At 47.3% G+C, this 20410-nt stretch overlaps 1 protein-coding gene across 2 annotated transcripts in view; it reads right to left on the reverse strand.

Annotated features, from left to right (window-relative positions):
• The window catches only part of LOC138268563 (neuronal acetylcholine receptor subunit alpha-7-like), a 267021-nt gene that overhangs the window by 67445 nt on the left and 179166 nt on the right, over window positions 1-20410 (reverse strand). For both annotated transcript variants that reach the window (XM_069218324.1, XM_069218323.1), the window contains exon 9: window positions 15954-16040. In XM_069218324.1, coding sequence (XP_069074425.1) covers window positions 15954-16040 — 87 coding nt within the window. The remainder of the gene's footprint in view (window positions 1-15953; window positions 16041-20410) is intronic.

Raw genomic sequence — 20410 nt, forward strand, 5'->3', positions numbered from 1 at the left:
TGCACTGTGTCCAGTTTTAAAATAGCTTATTGCCATTTGTGTGAAAACTGTATATGCTATTTTGCTAATTCAAAGTTCCTAAAGTTCCTAAGTGAAATACCTTTCATTTAAAGTATTGTTTGTAAATCTTGAACCTGTGGTTCTTAAAATAAACTAAGAAAATATATTTTTCTATATAAAAACCTATTGGCCTGGAATTGTCTTTGAGTGTGTGTTCCCCATTTATTGCCTGTGTGTGTACAACAAATGCTTACCACTACCCTCTGATAAGCCTACTGCTCGACCACACTACCACAAAATAGAGCATTAGAATTATCTATTTTTGCCACTATCTTACCTCTAAGGGGAACCCTTGGACTTTGTGCATGGTATTTCTTACTTTGAAATAGTACATACAGCGCCAACTTCCTACAAGGTACATATATTTGCTGTGTATATTGCAGTGGAGAATCATTTTGGTATGTTTTCATTTCATTGCTGTGAATATTTTAAATGTGTGCTTTCAGCATGCTAATCTTCTTTTAGGAACCGTGCGTAGTGAAATAATAAATGCCTTCTTTGGACTAAGAAGGTGTAAGAAGTTGGCTCTGTATATACTATTTCAAAGTAAGAAATAGTGTGCACAGAGTCCAAGGGTTCCCCTTAGAGGTAAGATAGTGGCAAAAAGAGATAATTCTAATGCTCTATTTTGTGGTAGTGTGGTCCAGCAGTAGGCTTATCAGAGGGTAGTGTTAAGCATTTGTTGAACACACACAGGCAATAAATGAGGAACACACACTCAGACATACTCCAGGCCAATTGGTTTTTATATAGAAAAATATATTTTCTTAGTTTATTTTAAGAACCACAGGTTCAAGATTGACAAGTAATACTTCAAATGAAAGGTGTTTCACTCAGGTATTCTAGGAACTTTGAATAATCACAATAGCATGTACAGTTTTGACAAAAATGGCAATAAGCTATTTTAAGTCAAGTCAAAGAAACTTTATTTCGGCTACAAGAGCCATAAAAGCGCATAGCAGCAATAAATACAAATAAATACACAAGGTAATAAATATAACCATATATATAATGATAAAAAAATGGAATAAAGATAAAATACACTCACACAATGCGATGGGACAGTCTTGTTGGAATCATTAGACGGATAAGAATTTCCTTCTGACAAACCAGCTAGCTCTGAGGAACTTGGCAACGGCGATCACTTGCGTTGGCCTAGTGTCTGATATGAGGATTCGCAGGGCGATTTCAGAGCTGCGGACTCCCAGCAGTCTGCATGCCGGGACCAGCCATTTCCTACGTGAGGCGGTGTACGCGGGGCAGGCAAAAAGGACATGAGGGAGATTCTCGACAGGGGCTTTGCAGGCTGGACAGGAGGTTGATTCTTTGTGTGACCACAGGCTGGTGAAAAGTCTTAAGGGTAGCGTTCCAATGCGGAGCTGAAAGTACACTTTCCTTTCCATTGGGACCGTGATTATGTCCCAAAAAGCCTCATACTTGCATGTCTCTTTTAGGTTAACAAAATCACAAGATAATGTGAAGTGTGGCCCCTATATCTTTGTGATCTGCTATTTGCCAATATAGTTTCTTTAGTTTGCTTTTCGAGGGAAAGACGGAGGTGGTTGGTGAATTTCAGAGTTCACTGAGCCCGAGTGAGTAAAGTGACCCCTTGATGTATCGTAGCCAGGGGATTCTGTGAAGATGATCAGCTTTTAAAATAACCTGCAGGGCTTCAGTAAAGGTTTCAAGCTCTGGGGTAGTCCAGAGACGCCAATACAGCAGAGGGCGTAGGCGGGCTTTATGACCGATGCGTTTTATGCCAAGATCCTTAAAAAGGGGGAACAGTGGAGTGCTTGGCGGAAGGGACACAAGGTTTCTCAGGAAGTTGTTCTCAGCGATGGTTAGGTCTTGGATTTTGGCATAACCCCATAGTTCAGCCCCGTAAAGTGCTGAGGTCACAGCCTGGGCTTCGTATATCTGTATTGCCGGGCAAATTGGTTTTGTGTATGAGAGGTGGAAGTTTTTTGATAGTGCCCCTGTTGTTTGCTTTAGTTTTAAGGCTTGCTTTCCTATGTGTGATTTCCAAGACATGTTGTCAGTCAATGTTATACCCAGATAGCTGAAAATGCCCACCTTCTCAAGTGTGGTGCCCTCTAGTGTAAACGTCCCTCCCTCTAAAGGATCTATGGGGAATAAGGGTCATTAGTTTTGATTTAGAGGCATTGATTTCAAGTCCCAGCGTTGAGAAGAATTTCTCAAAGCATGTGAGGAGTTTCCTTAGTCTCCTAGGGGTCTTGGATATCAGGAGAGTATCATCTGCAAAGAGCAAGACAGGGATTTTTTGTGTGCCAAGTGATGGTGCGTCAGCCTCCACTTTAAGCAGGGAAGGGACGATTTCATTGATATACGGAGAGAAGAGGGTCGGGGCAAGGACACACCCTTGCCGCACACCCCTTGATACATGGATTCTATCAGTTAGTTGCCCCTTGTTGTCCCACCTAACTCGTGCGTAGTTGTCCTCGTGGAGCCGTATCAATTTTGCTAGGATATGCTCCGGGATTCCCATTCGGGAGAGAGTGTCCCATGTTTGTTGCGAGATACTAGGTCAAAAGCAGACTTTAGATCCACAAAAGCAACGTAAAGGCTCCCTTTACCAATGAGCACTGTTTTCCAGTATCAAAATAGGAACCTGAGGGCTTGATCAGTGGTAGATATTTTCTTCTGGAAACCGGCTTGGAGGGGACTAAGGATATCATGTTCAGTCATCCAGTCTTCAATCTTTCCCAAGAGGCAGTGGCAGAAGACTTTTTCCACACAGTCAATTAGACTGATTGGTCTGTAGTTGCAGGGGAGTGATCTGTCACCCTTTTTAAAGATTGGGAAACAGTAGCCCCTTTCCAGTACTCGGGGATAGGCGCCCCAGATGCTATTGCATTCGCTATGATGGTGAGGTATCTTGACCAGGATGCTATGTCGGTTAAGAACAGGTCTGCTGGGACACCATACAAGCCAGGGGCCCTGCCGCGTTTTATGGTGCCTAGGGAATAAGTTATGTCACTGAGAGAACAGCTGGGGTACTTCAGTTGTGGGCGCTAAAGAAGTGTTTAGGCAGGGGTCTATGCAGACAGGAGTGGGGCTATCATGGTCATGGGAGTACAGCCTGCTAAAATGATCTACCCAGTCTTTCGGGCGATGTTGGTTGTAATGTCCAATCCACTGCTCTCTGGGCCTCGCACTGCCAGGGACCAGAACAGACTACAGTTCCTCTTGCGCACAGCGTCACTAAGTGCTGTCCACCACTTATCGTCTTGGTCACCCTTGGCTTTGCGTATGGCTGACTTGTAGGACTTTCTAGCTAGGCAGATGGCGGCGGCATCCTTAGATTTAATAGCTTGGATTAAGCGCTTATTTAGGGACCAACACATTTTATTGAACCAGCGGTGCCTACCTATGGGTCCCTTGCCATCATGGGCTGTGGATACTGAGAAGTGGGCTGCAATATCCCTGAAGCATGAGGTGTGGATTAAACTTATTTCCTTATAGGGGATTGCAGGACCCACCACTAGGTTCATTAATGTAGTCTTTAGGGTGTTATTGGCTGCGTTGAAGAGTGCGGGCCGAGCCGCAACCTTGTCCCACTTTAAGTGTCATTTGTCGTTAACCAGGCTAATACCCTCTGGTGCTGCTACTGAGGAGTTAATCGTGGGCGAGAGGTTGCCCAAGGCTAACGTGCGAACAGAGAGAGGATTATGATCACTTTCAGTTCTTTCAACGATGGTCATATCGATGACTAGGGGCCATAATCTTATGTCAAATAGACAGTAGTCGATTCTGCTGGTGTGGCTGGTTTTGTTGAATGTGTGATGGCCTTTGGCGTCTGATTTGGTTCTGCCATTTAACGCCCTGAGCCCGAATTCCATGGTCAGTGACTTAACTTGGACTGTGACCTGCGTCCATCTTTTAATGGGTGGAATGGACAGGGCGGGGATAGACCAAGCTCGATCCTCCTCGTCTGTGGACCTGAGATCATCCCAGTCTAGAGGTTCGAACTTGACATTGAGGTCACCTGCCACAATGGTCTTATGATGGCGGGGACAGTTTTGCAAAAGGGCTGCCAGGACACAAAGGGTTTTGGAGACTTGACCCCCCCGACCCCTCGGTGTAGATATTGAAAATGTTCACAACAGTGTCCGGCCCGAATAATAGACGAAGATCTAACAGGTCGGGAGAATCGGTGGGTAGCTGTAATATGACAGTTAAGTGATGTTCTGATCCAACTAGTCAATCCCCCTGAAGGCCTGCCTCTATTACTGGGCACGGCAGGGATGTAGAAGTTTGAATAGCCTGTTCGAAAAAGTTGATTGGTTGACCATGTCTCTTGAAGAAGACATATGTCATGTTCATCAATAAAAGAGGTGAAGGATGGAAGAGGGAGAAAAGATTTCAAACCTGCCACGTTCCATGAGACAAGTCGTACCCCTGTGAGTGGTTGAACTATCCTGTCTAGTTGCCTGGTATTTACATGATTAGCTGCCAGAGATTGATTTGGCAGGTATGGTTGAGTGGGAAGAAGTAGATCAATGCCAATGTTGGTCAGTGAGACCTGGGGTGAGTGGTGATGTTCCTCTAGTGGAGCTGACCTGGCCCTGGTGAGGGAAGTGCTTGCAGGCTTGGCTATCGGTTCTTGATTTGGTAGGCAATATTCCTGCAAGATGAAAGGTGCAGTATTGTAATTTTGCACAGTAAACTATCAAAGGTCTTGGGGAATATGTCATGAATGGGAGAGAGAATACTTGCACTGGCAGTGTTAGGGATTGCAGTAGGCCTGGGGACGATTGATATTAGTTGGTTGCGTGGTTTATCAGCGTAGATTTTAGATGAAGCTTTAAGTCAATCGTTCTCGCCAAGGGTAGATACATTTTTTGCTGGGCAGTAGCTCAGGCAATCCCATTGTCCACCATGGTCCGCCCTTCAGTGTCAGTTTTAAAATGTCAAAGTGTGTTCCCGGGTCTGGCCATCTTGCTACATTGATTATGTCCTTGCGTATTACAGAGAGGCAGCCTCGTACATGTCGAATCCAATGGATTGCCTTGTTTTTAATAGAGTCTGCCCCTTCCTTATGTGTCGATGTGTTTAACTTGGGAACGTTGACCATTAGAACTACATTACCTGATTGAGACCAATCAATGGCAGGCTGTGCAGAGTATCATGGGGCAGTATTGCTCATGACTTTGGGGATTTTGTGATGGTCTTCTAGTGTTTTCCCTGCACCTAAACTGTTGTGCAAAGGAGGGTGGAGTAAGTTCTTGGTTTTAGCACCGACTGGGAGGAGGCAATCACAGCTGGGTGCTGAAAGAATGGACAGATTCGTCATGGTGCCTGGCAGGGTTGGGCTTTGGGTAAGGTTCATGGTGGCCGTGCCATCTGCAAGAGTTAACTGTTTTACTATTGCAATTAAGGAGTTAACCATGAGCTTAAGTTCTAGTACTTCCTTTTTTAAATCTTCTATGCATTGAGTGTGCTGTGGGTTTATGTGGGTTGAGTGTGTGCTTGCGGCTGCCAGCCCATCCACCCTGATACTTGGGTCGATGTCATCATGTGATTCTAGGGCGTTAATTAACGGATTGAAGCGGTTGCTGCACTGGATGAAATCGGTAGAGCCCAGTGGTAGCTCCTGCACTAGAGATGGAGCAGTGTGGGTGATAACATTTCTGCCCCCTCCCTGCCCTGTAGTGGCTGTGTCTTGTTGCCCACATTTCACAAAAATCTCAGCAATTTTCCTATTGGTTGGGGAGTGCTCCCCCACAGTGCAGTTAGAATTATTTCCCTGAGGAGTAGTTAAAATTCCCTTGCATTCACCCAAAAGAGTCAATTCTGTCCATAACGCAGATACTAGCTGCATGCTTGTGTCTTTTTCGCTTAGCTTTTAGCACAGCCCCTGCCCCAGCCTCTATTGCTTTCCTTTTACCCATCTGGGACGGTTATTGGTGATAAAATGTTCTGCAGAGTATCAGTATAATGAAGCAACCTACGGGATGGCACAGTGTTGGCCTCCTGGGGCCTCAAAGCAGCTTGGGATATGTAGTCCCTCTCGAGTCTTTAGCGCGTCCCGCGCAGCTAAGTGCCCCACACGCTTTATAGCGCTCGTTAGTATCAAGTGGGTGCAGGTGAAAATGTCCACCTCCTGGGGCCTCAAAGCAGCTGGGGATATGTAGTCCCTCTCGAGTCTTTAGCACGTCCCGGATATTGTAATATGTTGGTTGTAATGTTCAGAACAGCCCCTTAGCTGCCATTAAAGGTCCATTCCAGGTAATTGTGCTCCTTTTGATATTACAATAATAGTTAATAATACCTGTCCTCCTGCCTGCTTTTCCACCACTGCCCACACCCATGCTCCTTGAACAGAAACCTTTAAAAGGACACTTTTGTGACTGCACATGTGGCCGTTTGCCATCTAGTCGTAAATATGCATTGCAGCGACTAATACAGCTACCTCTCAGTTGATGTGTCCAGGGTTACAGTAGCCAGAATTTTATCAGCAAAGCAAGTATTTTTCTTTGAGAAAGGTGTTAACACTAGCACTGTGTATTATTCAATTAACTAGTAGGTTCTACCACTCTGTGGGTATCCACCACCCACATGCTTTACTGTCACATGATTTCTTCCTCGTGTGCCCACAGCCAAAGTTAAACAGAGTTCCCAAGCCGAATCCAGTGTCTGGAGATGAGGAAGCAAAAACAAGCGAGTGTCCTGAGGTGAGGAAAAGGAGGCGGCGTCGGAGGCACTGGACGCTGTCCTTCGAGTCCCAGTCCCATCCCCTTGTCCCACTTGAAGTCTGTGGCTGTCAGCTGGTTCCTGTCATTCCCCTGGACCCTCCCCGCCAGGTCCGTGGTGGAAGCAAAGCAGAGGTCTCGCTTCACAGCAGCAGCACAGGTGTTCTGAAGCTGCTGCAGCCTCACAGGACCAAACTCGAACTCCGCGCGTGCAGCTTACTTCCGGGTAAAGGGGCTTCAACGTGTGTATTCACCAGTACCCCCACGTCATTCCTTATTACAATTATGGGAACTCTGAGCTTCTGATTTCAGTAACCTTTTTTAAAAGTGGACAGAGTGCAAAATCAACAGTTCCTGGGGGAGGTAAGTAAATGTTAAGTTCACAGGTAAGTAAAACACTTAGAGGGTTCAAAGTTGGGTCCGAGGTAGCCCACCGTTGGGGGTTCAAGGCAACCCCAAAGTTACCACACCAGCAGCTCAGGGCCGGTCAGGTACTGAGGTCAAAGTGGTGTCCAAAACACATAGGCTTCAATGGAAACAGGGGTGCCCCGGTTCCAGTCTGCCAGCAGGTAAGTACCCGCGTCCTCGGAGGGCAGACCAGGGGGGTTTTGTAGGGCACCGGGGGGAACACAAGCAGGCACAGAAAGTACACCCTCAGCGGCGCAGGGGCGGCCGGGTGCAGAGTGGAAACAGGTGTCAGCTTTTGTAGGTTTTGTATTGAAAGCAATGGGGAGAGCCAGGGGTCTCTTCAACGATGCAGGCAGGCACAGGGGGGGGGCTCCTCGGGGTAGCTCCTGCACTGGAGTTGGGTTCCTTCAGGTCCTGGGGACTGCGGGTGCAGTGTTGGTTCCAGGCTTCGGGTCCCTTGTTACAGGCAGTCGCGGTCAGGGGGAGCCTCTGGATTTCCTCTGCAGGCTTCGCTGTGAGGGCTCAGGGGGTCGTCTCTGGTTACTCAAGGGCTCGCAGTCGCCAGGGAGACCTCCCTGAGGTGTTTGTTTTCTGCAGGTCGAGCCGGGGCATCGGGTGCAGAGTGGAAAGTCTCAAGCTTCCGTCGTAAAACGTGGGGTCTTTAAAGTTGCTTTTTTGTTGCAGAAAGTTGCAGTTTGTTGAACAGGGCCGCTGGTCTCTGGAGCTTCTTGGTCCTTTGGATGCAAGGCAGTCCTCTGAGGCGAGGTCGCTGGTTCCTGTTGGATGTGTCGCTGTTGCAGTTTTCTTCGAAGTAGGGAGACAGGCCGGTGGGGCTGGGGCCAAATCAGTTGTCGTCTCCGTCTTCACTGCAGGGCATCAGGTCAGCAGTCCTTCTTCTTTAGGTTGCAGGAATCTATCTTACTCAGTACTGGGGGCCCCTAAATACTGATTTTAGGGGTGTGTTTAGGTCTGGGAGGGCAGTGGCCAATGGCTACTGTCCTTGAGGGTGGCTATACCCTCTTTGTGCCTCCTCCCTGTGGGGAGGGGGCACATCCTAATCCTATTGGGGGAATCCTCCATCCACAAGATGGAGGATTTCTAAAAGTAAGAGTCACCTCAGCTCAGGACACCTTAGGGGCTGTCCTGACTGGTGGGTGACTCCTTGTTTTTCTAATTATCTCCTCCAGCCTTGCCGCCAAACGTGGGGGCAGTGGCCGGAGGGGTGGGCATCTCCACTAGCTGGGATGCCCTGTGGTGCTGTCACAAAGGGAGTGAGCCTTTGAGGCTCACCGCCAGGTGTTACAGTTCCTGCAGGGGGAGGTGAGAAGCACCTCCACCCAGTACAGGCTTAGTTCCTGGCCGCAGAGTGACAAAGGCACTCTCCCCATGTGGCCAGCAACATGTCTAATGTGTGGCAGGCTGGCAAAAACTAGTCAGCCCACACTGGAAGTCGGGTATGTTTTCAGGGGGCATCTCTAAGATGCCACCTGGGTGTATTTTACAATAAATTGCACACTGGCATCAGTGTGCATTTATTGTGCTGAGAAGTTTGATACCAAACTTCCCAGTTTTCAGTGTAGCCATTATGGTGATGTGGAGTTCGTGTTTGACAAACTCACAGCCCATATACTCTTATGGCTACCCAGCACTTACAATGTCTAAGGTTTGGCTTAGACACTGTAGGGGCATAGTTCTCATGCACTTATACCCTCACCTGTGGTATAGTGCACCCTGCCTTAGGGCTGTAAGGCCTGCTAGAGGGGTGACTTACCTATGCCACAGGCAGGGTGAGGTTGGCATGGCACTCTGAGGGGAGTGCCATGTCGACTTAGTCATTTTCTCCCCACCAGCACACACAAGCTGTGAAGCAGCGTGTATGGGCTGAGTGAGGGGTCCCAAGGGTGGCATACGACATGCTGCAGCCCTTTGAGACTTTCCCTGTCATCAGGGCCCTTGGTACCTGAGTGCCAGGGTTGTGCCAATTGTGGAGACAAAGGTACAGTTTAGGGAAAGAACACTGGTGCTGGGGCCTAGTTAGCAGGGTCCCGGCACACTTTCAAATCATAACTTAGTATCAGCAAAGGCAAAAAGTCAGGGGGTAACCATGCCAAGAAGGCATTTCCTTACACAACCCCCCCCCCCCCCCCCCCCCCCCACGAAAGAGGATGAGACTAACGTTTCCCCAGAGAGTCTTCATTTTCTAAGTGGAAGAAACTGGAAAGGCCATCTGCATTGGCATGGGCAGTCCCAGGTCTGTGTTCCACTATAAGGTCCATTCCCTGTAGGGATATGGACCACCTCAACAGTTTAGGATTTTCACCTTTCATTTGCATTAGCCATCTGAGAGGTCTGTGGTCAGTCTGAACTACAAAGTGAGTACCAAAAAGGTATGGTCTCAGCTTCTTCAGGGACCAGACCACAGCAAAGGCCTTCCTCTCAATGGCACTCCAACGCTGCTCCCTGGGGAGTAACCTCCTGCTAATGAAAGCAACAGGCTGGTCAAGGCCATCATCATTTGTTTGGGACAGAACTGCCCCTATCCCATGTTCAGAGGCATCAGTATGCACAATGAACTGCTTGGAGTAATCTGGAGCTTTGAGAACTGGTGCTGTGCACATAGCTTGCTTCGGGGTGTTAAAGGCCGTTGGCATTCTACAGTCCAGTTTACCTTCTTGGGTATTTTCTTAGAGGTAAGTTCTGTGAGGGGTGTCACTATGGATCCATATCCCTTCACAAACCTCCTATAGTAACCAGTCAAGCCAAGGAATGCCCTGACTTGAGCCTGGGTATTTGAAGCTAACCAGTCCAGAATAGTCTGGATCTTGGGTTGGAGTGGCTGAACTTGGCCTCCAACTACAAGGTGTCCCAAGTAAACCACAGTACCCTGGCCTATCTGACATTTAGATGCCTTGACAGAGAGGCCTGCTGCTTGCAGGGCCTGCAAAGCCTTCTTCAGGTGGACCAGGTGATCCTGCCAGCTGGAGCTAAAGACAGCAATATCATCAAGTTAAGCTGCACTAAAGGACTCCAAGCCGGCAAGGACTTGATTCACCAACCTTTGGAAGGTGGCAGGGGCATTCTTTAAGCCAAAGGGCATCACAGTAAACTGATAGTGCCCATCAGGTGTAGAGAATGCTGTTTTCTCTTTTGCTCCTGGTGCCATTTTAATTTGCCAGTCCCCTGCTGTTAAGTCAAAGGTACTTAAGTATCTGGCAGCACCCAATTTGTCAATTAACTAATCTGCTCTTGGAATGGGATGAGCATCTGTCTTGGTGACAGAATTAAGCACTCTGTAGTCCACACAGAACCTCATCTCTCTCTTGCCATCTTTTGTGTGAGGTTTGGGGACAGAGTGCTCAATGACTCCCAATTCCAGCATCTTGTGGACTTCCACTTTGACGCTTTCCTTAACTTAGTCAGACTGTCTAAAGATTTAGTTTTTGACAGGCATGCTGTCTCCTGTGTCCACATCATGGGTACACAGGTGTGTCTGACCAGGGGTTAGGGAAAAGAGCTCAGCAAACTGTTGTAGGATTTTCCTACAGTCAGCTTACTGTTGGCCAGAGAGGGTGTCTGAGTAGACCACTCCATCTACTGAGCCATCTTTAGGGTCAGAGGAGAGGAGATCAGGGAGTGGTTCACTCTCAGCTTCCTGGTCCTCATCTGTAACCATTAACATGTTTACATCTGCCCTGTCATGAAAGAGTTTGAGGCGGTTCACCTGGATCACCCTTTTGGGGGTCCTGCTAGTGCCTAGGTCTACCAGGTAGGTGACATGACTCTTTTTCTCTAGCACTGGGTAAGGGCCATTCCATCTGTCCTGAAGTGCCCTGGGAGCCACAGGCTCCAGAACCCAGACTTTCTTCCCTGGCTGAAACTCAACCATAGCAGCCTTTTGGTCATACCACATGTTCGGGAGTTGTTGGCTGGCATCAAGGTTTTTACTTGCCTTTTCCATGTACTCTGCCATCCTCTGCCATCCTGGAACGTAGGCCTAGTACATAGTCCACTATATCTTGCTTAGGCTCACGAAGAGGTCTCTCCCAGCCTTCTTTCACAAGAGCTAGTGGTCCCGTAACAGGATGGCCAAACAGATGTTCAAAGGGGGAAAACCCTACTCCCTTCTGAGGCACCTCTCTGTAGGTGAAAAGCAGGCATGGCAAGAGGACATCCATCTTCTTTTGAGCTTTTCAGGGAGCCCCATGATCATGCCCTTCAATGTCTTGTTAAACCTTTCAACAAGACCATTGGTTTGTGGATGGTATGGTGTGGTGAACTTGTAAGTCACTCCACACTCATTCCACATGTGTTTTAGGTAAGATGACATGAAGTTGGTACCTCTGTCAGAAACCACCTCCTTAGGAAATCCCACTCTGGTGAAGATACCAATGAGGGCTTTGGCTACTGCAGGGGCAGTAGTGGACCTAAGGGGAATTGCTTCAGGGTACCTAGTCGCATAATCCACTACTACTAGGATATACTGATTCCCTGAGGCTGTGGGAGGTTCAAGTGGACCCACTATGTCAACTCCCACTCTTTCAAAGGGGACCCCACCACTGAAAGTGGAATGAGGGGGGGCTTTGGATGGCCACCTGTCTTACCACTGGCTTCACAGGAGGCACAAAACTCATTTACTTTCTGGGACATGTTGGGCTAATAGAAATGGTTGACTAACCTCTCCCATGTCTTGTTTGTCCCAAATGCCCAGCAAGTGGAATGTCATGGGCTAAGGTCAGAATGAACTCCCTAAACTCCTGAGGCACTACCACTCTCCTAGTGGCAACAGGTTTGGGATCTCTTGCCTCAGTGTAAAGGAGTCCATCTTCCTAATAGACCCTATGTGTTCCACTGATTTTTCCACACTACCACAAATAGAGCATTAGAATTATCTCTTTTTGCCACTATCTTACCTCTAAGGGGAACCCTTGGACTCTGTGCACACTATTTCTTACTTTGAAATAGTATATACAGAGCCAACTTCCTACAGTGGTCCTGGGCAGGGCAGCTGTCCTCAGGAGATCATGGTCCTCTTCTGGGCAGACAGTCCTCTGGGGGTTTGTAGAGGTCGCTGGTCCTGCAGGATGTGGCGCTTTCTTGGAGCAGAGGTCTTTGTAGCTGCAGACAGGCCGGAGGGGCTGGGGCCAAGTCAGTTGTCATCTGGAGTCTTCACTGCTGGGGTCAGCTTAGCAGTCCTCCTTTCTTCTTCTTGTGGTTACCACGAAACTGATGAGCATGGTTCAGGGGAGCCCCGATATACTTGATTTAGGGGCGTTACAGGAGTCAGAGGGCAGTAGCCAATGGCTACTGTCTCTGTGGGTGGTTACACCCTTCCTGTGCCTACTTCTTTTGGGGAGGGGAGCACATTTCTAACCCTATTTGATCCCTACTTTCCAAACCAAGATGGAGGATTCTGCCGGGAAGAGTTCACCAGCAGACCTTAGGGGTGGTCCTAGCTGCAGTGGTCACTCCTCCCTGTTTAACCTAATTTTCTAGCTGGACCGGCTGCCAAAAGTGGGATTGGTCCGGAGGGCGGGCATCTCCACTAGCTGGAATGCCCTGGTCACTTTAAAAGGAGGCTTGAGCCTTTGAGGCTCAGTCTCAAGTGTTACAGTTCCTGCAGGGGAGAGGTGTGAAGCAGTAGGTCAGTCCTGCATTAAAGGGTTGCGTAAAACACAGGGGGGCATCTCTAAGATGCCCTCTGTGTGCATTTTACAATAAATCCAACACTGGCATCAGTGTGGGTTTATTGTGCTGAGATGTTTGATAACAAACTTCCCAGTCTTCAGTGGAGCAATCATGAAGCTGTGGAGTTAGCAATGACAGCCTCCCAAGCCCATGTTCCCAATATGGCCACACTGCACTTACAATGTCTAAGAATGGACTTAGACACTGTAGGGAATATTGCACATGCAGCTAATCCCTCGCCTATGGTATGATGCACCCTGCCTTATGGCTGTAAGGCCTGCTACAGGGGTCTTACCTATGCCACAGGCATAGGTAAGGCCTGCTACGGGGGTCTTACCTATGCCACAGGCAGTAGGTTGTGGGCATGGTACCCTGGAAGGGGTGCCATGTCGACTTTGCCTTTTTGTCCCCACCAACACACACAATCTGCAATGGCAGTGTGCATGTGCTTAGGGAGGGGTCCCTCAGGGGAGCACAATACATGCTGCAGCCCTTAGGGACCCTCTGTGATCACAGAGCCCTTGGTACCATACAAGTGACTTAATCCTTGATGCTTGTCCTGACGTTGTAAGCCACCCTGTAAATCTTGTGTTTTACAGGACTGTCCCCAGTGTCCACATCATGTGTACTCAGACGAGTGACCCCTGGAGCTAAGGAAAACAAGGAGGCAAACAGTCCCAACAACTGGTGACAGTCCCTCTGTTGCTCTGGGGTCAGGGTGGGGGAGAGGTTCACACCCTCCACAGACCCATCTTTCACATGGGCAGACAGGAGGTCAGAAAGAGGCCCAATCTCCTTTTTCTAAGCCCATCATATGTTGCCAAAAGCATTGTTAGCTCAGACCTCTCAAAGTAAGGTCTGAAGCGGTTCACATGCAGGACCCTTAAAGGGTTCCTAGGAGTCTGCATGTTCATCCGATAGGTGACATCACTCTTGTGCTTAACCACCTCAAAAAGCTCAGTCCACTTATCATGGAGAGCACAAGGCTCCACTGGGGCCATGACCCACACTTTGTGGCCAGGCTGAAACACGACCAGAGTGGCATTCTGGTCATACCAGCGTTTCATGTCCTCCTGGCTTGCTTGTAGGTTCTCCTGAAGTGGGCTGTCAGCAGTGGTAAAGTGCCCGGAGTACCAAAACGAGCATAAACAGAGTCCAGCACACAGTCAAAAACACAGGAAGCAGAGGCAAAAAGACAGGGGAGACTATGTCAAGGACACCAGGTCTAACAGCCATAATACATGCTGCAACCTTTGGGGACCTTCCCTGGCCACAGGGCCTTTGGTACCATGGGTACCTTTTACAAGGGACTTAGCTGTGTGCAAATTGTGGAAACAATGGTACAATTTTAGGGAAAGAACACTGGTGCAGGGGCCTGGTTTGCAGGATCCCAGCACACACTCAGTCAAGGTAGCATCAATACCAGGCAACAATTGTGTGTGTGTGTGTGGGGGGGGGGGGGGGGGGGGGGGGGGGGGGAGGGGTATCCATGCCAAAAGGGGCACTTTCTTACAGTCACTCTTTTTTTTCGACTTTCAATTTGACGGTTTTATTTGGTTTAGTCCACCCATCTATGCTTTTCCCCCACACATGAAGCATAGCCTATTTACCACCTCTCAGAATGCTACTATTATCCATCAAGAAGTGTCATTTTTTTTGTAACTTTTTCTAAAAGCACTACGAGAGTGCATGTCTTTCTCCAGTTCTCCATGCTTCCCTCTTTTCCTTGCAAATTTATTTTCATACATTATAAACGTTCTGCTTTTAACACCTTTGTCCTTCGAGGCACTCACATTTATTTTACAGCTTTAAACAGATTCAGCCTTAGGGTGGTTCTCCTGTACACTGTCCATTTTAAACCTTTTCATCTAGGACCTTTCCTATAAATCTCTGTGCACATTTAATATCTTACTGTTATCAGTAGCATAATTTAAAAACGTAAACCACGCTAATCATAAGCTTTTCTTATGGAGTGCAGCTTGATAACCCACATCTCTTGTAACATTTCTTTAAATAACATTATAAAGATGTGATTTTCCACAACTTTGTCCTTCGAGCAGCTCTTACATATGCTTTCACTTTTATACAGCTTAAACCTTTGAGCCGTTCTCCCATGCACTTCAACCCCTTGTTCATTTCCTTTAAGCCCTCTCTATGTTGCTCTGTTTCTTAAACTCCCCGTGCCCCCCATGTTGTTCCCCCACACGTGCCCTCAGTGTTATATCCTCCCAACAGGCACACCCGAGTAGCGTCTGCCCACCCTTCTTCAGACCTACCAACTTCACCAAAAATCTCGCAGTACGAGGAGGGAATGAGGCCGTGGGGGGGTTCTGGCCTTGAGGCGAAATGCACCTAAGAGGCACTTTTGCCCCCACATCACCCCGGCCAAAACACCCTCCACAAAAACAATAAAGCTTGCTGAGGCAGCTGCCAATGTCTTGGGGGTGTTTCCACACCCATTAATGGACATTGTCAGTTAAAAGCCCCCGAAAACAAGCAAAAAACATGTATACAGTAGTTTTCAGCTCGTTTTCCCTGCCACCATGTTATATTGGCTCCTCACTGGGAGGCCGTGTGAGGGGAGCCAATATTGTGTGTTACTCTGTGGGACGGTGTGAGTTGGCAGGTCTGCTGCTCCTTATTGCTTGCTTCCACATGCCCTCTGGTTGCTTCCCTGCCCTCTGTGATTCTTCCCTCCATGTTGCTTCTCCCAACATGCATTCTTTCCATCACCCTCCTTTTTGTTTTCGTTTACTGATCCAACTCTGATAAGTAAACAAAAAGAAAAAAATGCTTGCATCATTTTGTCAGCACAATCATCCTTGGGCTGAGCACCTACCAAATGACACAGACAGTCCTATAGGCTTTTTTTCCTGTTTATTAAACATGCTGTGCAGCATGGCTAAATGACTGAAAACCTCTCTGAAAGCCAATAGGTCTCAAAGGAGAGAACTTTAGGCTGTTTAACTTCTTATTTTTTGGGTTGTTTGGTTAGTGTTTTTACTTACAGCACTGTCACTCTCACTAAAATCCAGTATCTCTAAATTACAGACAAAACTGGAAAAGTGCATGCATGCTGCAGCTTACCAATAAGAGGGATTGAGTCAGACGTTGCCGGCATAATCTCAGCCACCAGAAGCATGAAGACAGTGAGTGACAGCAAGACAGTAATACCTGCAACAAAACCAGATGTGGAATATGATCGGTTACTCTTATGAAAATTAGAAGGAAGCATGAAACAGTAAGAATACAAAGGCGAGGATCTTGGATAACAAGGGAAGAGTTAGAGATGCAGATGGAAAAACTTGGGGATATAGGAAAGAGGGTGAAAAGACACAGAGGGGAAACGTTGGAGACAAATAAGCGAAGAGAGAAGTGTTGAGAGAGGCGATGAGCTGGGGATACAGAGAGGGACAACGGAACTACAAAGAGGAGGGGCTGTGGACATGGAAATGAGAACAATAGGTTACATATAGAGGAGGAGCTAGGCAAATAAACATCGAGGGATAGTGATTCATAGGGTAGGAGTTACAACTAAAAATTAGAGCTGTTGTGGCTGCAAAGAGGAGGAACATTATTTCGAAGGAGATCAGGTGGCCCCATCCTGCAAAAAAAAAAAAAAAAAAAAAAGGATAACAGATGATGCAGAGGAGAAAATAGGAGGGTATAGAGGTGCGGTGCTTAATTTGTGCTGGTGTGGCAGGTGGTGGGGAGCAGAACTCATGTTTTGGGGTAGAAACAAAGGGGAAAAGAAATGTAGCAAAAGAGTGATTAAGTGATAGACTTGGGATAAACACCATCCTGCAAGAGAGAGATAAGTCAACAGGAATTCTAGTGTAGCGGAAGGTTGAGGTGGAATCAAAATTAGGCAGCCTTGGTATTCACCAACTGCGCTACAGAGCAGTGCTGACAGCGGGCTCCTGACAATACTTTAGGCCACTGCATTTTTTAGCATGCCAGGACTGAAGAGTGTGTGGGGGCAGGACATACAAAGGAGGAGTCTGGGGACTTAGAAGGAAGAACAACAAATGACCAAAAGTGGAAGAGATGGGGGAACCCGGAAGGAACTAGGGGAACAGAGAAGAGCTGACACACAGAGAAGAACTGTGTCTAAAGAAGATAGAAGCAGGGTGGAGGGATACAATCAGGAGTAGCTGTAAATGCATGGAGGAAGAATTGGAAATACAGAGGGAAACTGGGTACCAGTTGGGATCAGCACATATGATGCAGAGAGGAGATGTTGAGGAAACTAAAATGAAGGTAGAGATGCAGTTATTTTGGGGGTAGGGAGAGGGGAAGATGTGGCCACAGGGAGGTGTCACAGAACAGAGCAAAGGAAGTGGGAATACAGCGTGGAGATAGAAGACTTGAGAAAGAGGGAGTAGAAAATTCAGAGTGGAGTAACAGGGGAGAAAGGTTGGCGTACAGGATACAACAGAGGACCAGGAGATATACTATTAGGAAACAGCTGAGAGGGGATGCTGGAAAGGGTGTGCCTTTGGCTGCACGAGGAGTACCTAAGAATACTCTGGAGAGTAGCAAAGGACACTGAGCAGATAGTGGTGGGGGTGAAAAGAGGAGAGCTGGAAAAAGAACATGAAGGGGCAAGGGATACAGAGGGATTAAATTTAATAAAGAGGAAGAAGCAGGTCACGCAAGAATGGTGTGGAAGGATACGTAGGACAGAAGGATAAGTTACTTACCTGTAAATCCTAGTTCTCTTCCAGGGGTATCCTCATCAAAGTCATAAACATTGAATATTCCCGGCCTCGTGCTGGGACCCCGGAGCATACATAAAATACACACATATAAAAGTATGAAATATGCACGAAAAAAAAATATATAACATTTTTAGTAGACAAATTTTCATACTAAACTCATATATACGTGTGTAAAACAGCATTGCAGACTATAATCATAAACAGGCTAAAATGCTTTATTTCTATGGAGTTTTTTTTTGTTTTTTTTAAACTGTCCTTTTCAAAATTACAATAAGAGAAAAACTTTCCAAAGCCCCATAGCTGGGCCCAGGGAAAGAAGCAGTAGCAACATCAGTGAAAAAAGAGAAAAAACTACATTGAAAACAATGGAGCATTATTAGCCAATAGGCTGCATGCAGGTTAACACAGGAGAACCATAAAAATTCTGGCACCGTGCCTTTAAGACCCTGAGCACCTCCAGTATCCCTCCATGCCTCAGGGGTGAAGGAAAGGTGACAGTTGGTTCACAGTTAGGTCAGTACTTTTTTACGGTGACAACTTGTGCAGCAGATTCAAAAGATAGTGTGTCCTGCACTTATAGGAGGCTCGCGTCCAGGGAGGAGGGTGGGTTGTTTATGACTTTGATGAGGATACCCCTGGAAGAGAACTAGGATTTACAGGTAAGTAACTTATCCTTCTCTTCCAGGGGATCCTCATCAATAGTCATAAACATTGAATAGATTAGCAAGCCCATCCCTTAACTCTGCGGACTGTCTAATAGAAGTGCAGGAAGAGATATGTATTATGCAAACAAATTTCTTAGAGATGCTTGCCCAACTTGGGCGTCTGCTCTGGCATCGGAGTCCAAACAGTAATGCCTACTAAATATATGTACAGACTTCCATGTAGCCGCCTTACAAATTTCAGAGATTGGAACATTATTAAGGAGGGTAGCCGTAGCCGCCTTTCCTCTTGTCAAATGCGCCTTAGGCCTAGCAAGTAGTTGCTTGTTAGCCAATTGATATGCAGTAACAATACATGAAACTATCCATCTAGATATGGTTCGTTTTGAGGCTGCCTCGCCTGTTCTCAAATGACGGTAATTTACAAATAAGTGGTGAGATTGTCTAATTAGTTTGGTTTTATCCAAGTAAAATTTTAGCACTTTTTTCAAATCCAGGGAGTACAAAGCTTTCTCCGCCGGAGTATCCGGATTGGGGAAATAAGTTGGTAGTGAAATAGTCTGATTGATGTGAAAATCTGACACCACCTTCGGTAAGAATGATGGATGAGTTCGTAGAACCCCTCTATTCTTGTGGAAGACTGTGTATGGTTCTTTGGAGGACAAAGCCTGAATTTCACTGACCCTCCTGGCGGAAGTAATGGCTACCAGAAAAGCCATCTTCCACGTAAGGTGTTGCAAAGAGGCTTTGTGTATAGGTTCGAAAGGAGGGCCCATGAGTTTCGATAGTACTATGTTCAGCTCCCATGGAGGGGAGGGTTTTCGAATGGGTGGAAAAACTTTTTTCAAACCTTCTAAGAAATCCTTGACTACTGGTCTTGAAAAAAAGGTTTCCTGAGAAGGTGACTTACGATAGGCTGTAATGGCAGATAAATGTACCTTAATAGATTATACTTGCAGACCCGATTTTGCCAAATGGAGTAGGTAAGACAGTATGACCTCCTCCTGAGCCAATATAGGATTCTGACCTTGCTGACGACACCATATGTAGAACCTCTTCCACTTGAACGTGTAAGAACGCCGCATGGAAGGTCGTCTGGACTCCTTTAAGATGTTCATGCACTCCTGTGAGAGCCCTAGGTGCCCATACTGCAGGAATTCACGAGCCATGCCGTCAAGCTCAGAGAGGGAAGGTTGGGGTGAAGTATCCTGCCTCCCAGCCTGCAAAGGAGATCCGGTCTGCACGGCAGCCTCCTGTGAGGCTGTTCCGATAGGTTGAGATCTGTGTACCAGAACTGACAAGGCCATTGCGGAGCTATGAGAATCATTCTGGTGCTGGATCTGTAGAGTTTGTTGATCACCGCAGGTATGAGGGGAATCGGTGGAAAGGCATAGAGAAATATCCCTGACCAGTCGATCAACAGGGCATTCCCTCGAGACCCCGGACGGTAAAACCTGGACGCGAAGTGTGGGCATTTCTTGTTTACCTCGTCTGCGAAGAGATCTAATTGAGGCCGACCCTATTGAGCAAAGATGTCTTCGACGACCTTGTTGAGAAGAACCCAATCGTGGGCGTCCTCGAGATTTCAGCTCAGGAAGTCTGCCTCCACATTTTGTTGCCCTGGTAGGTGAACTGCTGTAAGAGACATTCCCCTCGCTAAGAGCCAATGCCAGATGGCCTGAGACTCCCGAGATAGGGGCAGGGATCTTGTTCCTCCTTGTCTGTTCAGATAATACACTGTCGTCGTATTGTCCGTATGCACTAGAAGAGATTTCCCCTGAATCGATGGAGCAAAAGACTTGAGAGCCAGATGGACTGCTCTGAGCTGCAGCAGGTTGATGTGGTACTCTTTCGTTGTCGGACCACAGGCCCTGAGCTTTAAGGGAACCCAGATGAGCTCCCCATCCCTGAAGCGACGCATCCGTTACCAGAGTGTCGGACGGGATTAACTGGTGAAACGAAACTCCTACTGACAGGTGAGGTCTGTGCATCCACCATTGCAATGATTGTCGTGCTCCTATCGGAAGACGCATTCTGTCCTCCCAGCGGCATGTGCTCTGGTTCCAGTTGTTTTCCAGCGCCTCTTGAAGAGGCCTCATATGTAGCCTGGCATTCGGTACAATGAAAATGCACAAGGCCATGGAGCCCAGTAGAGATGTCA

This window comes from Pleurodeles waltl, chromosome 12 (genome assembly GCF_031143425.1).
Source record: "Pleurodeles waltl isolate 20211129_DDA chromosome 12, aPleWal1.hap1.20221129, whole genome shotgun sequence".
Lineage (NCBI taxonomy): Eukaryota > Metazoa > Chordata > Amphibia > Caudata > Salamandridae > Pleurodeles > Pleurodeles waltl.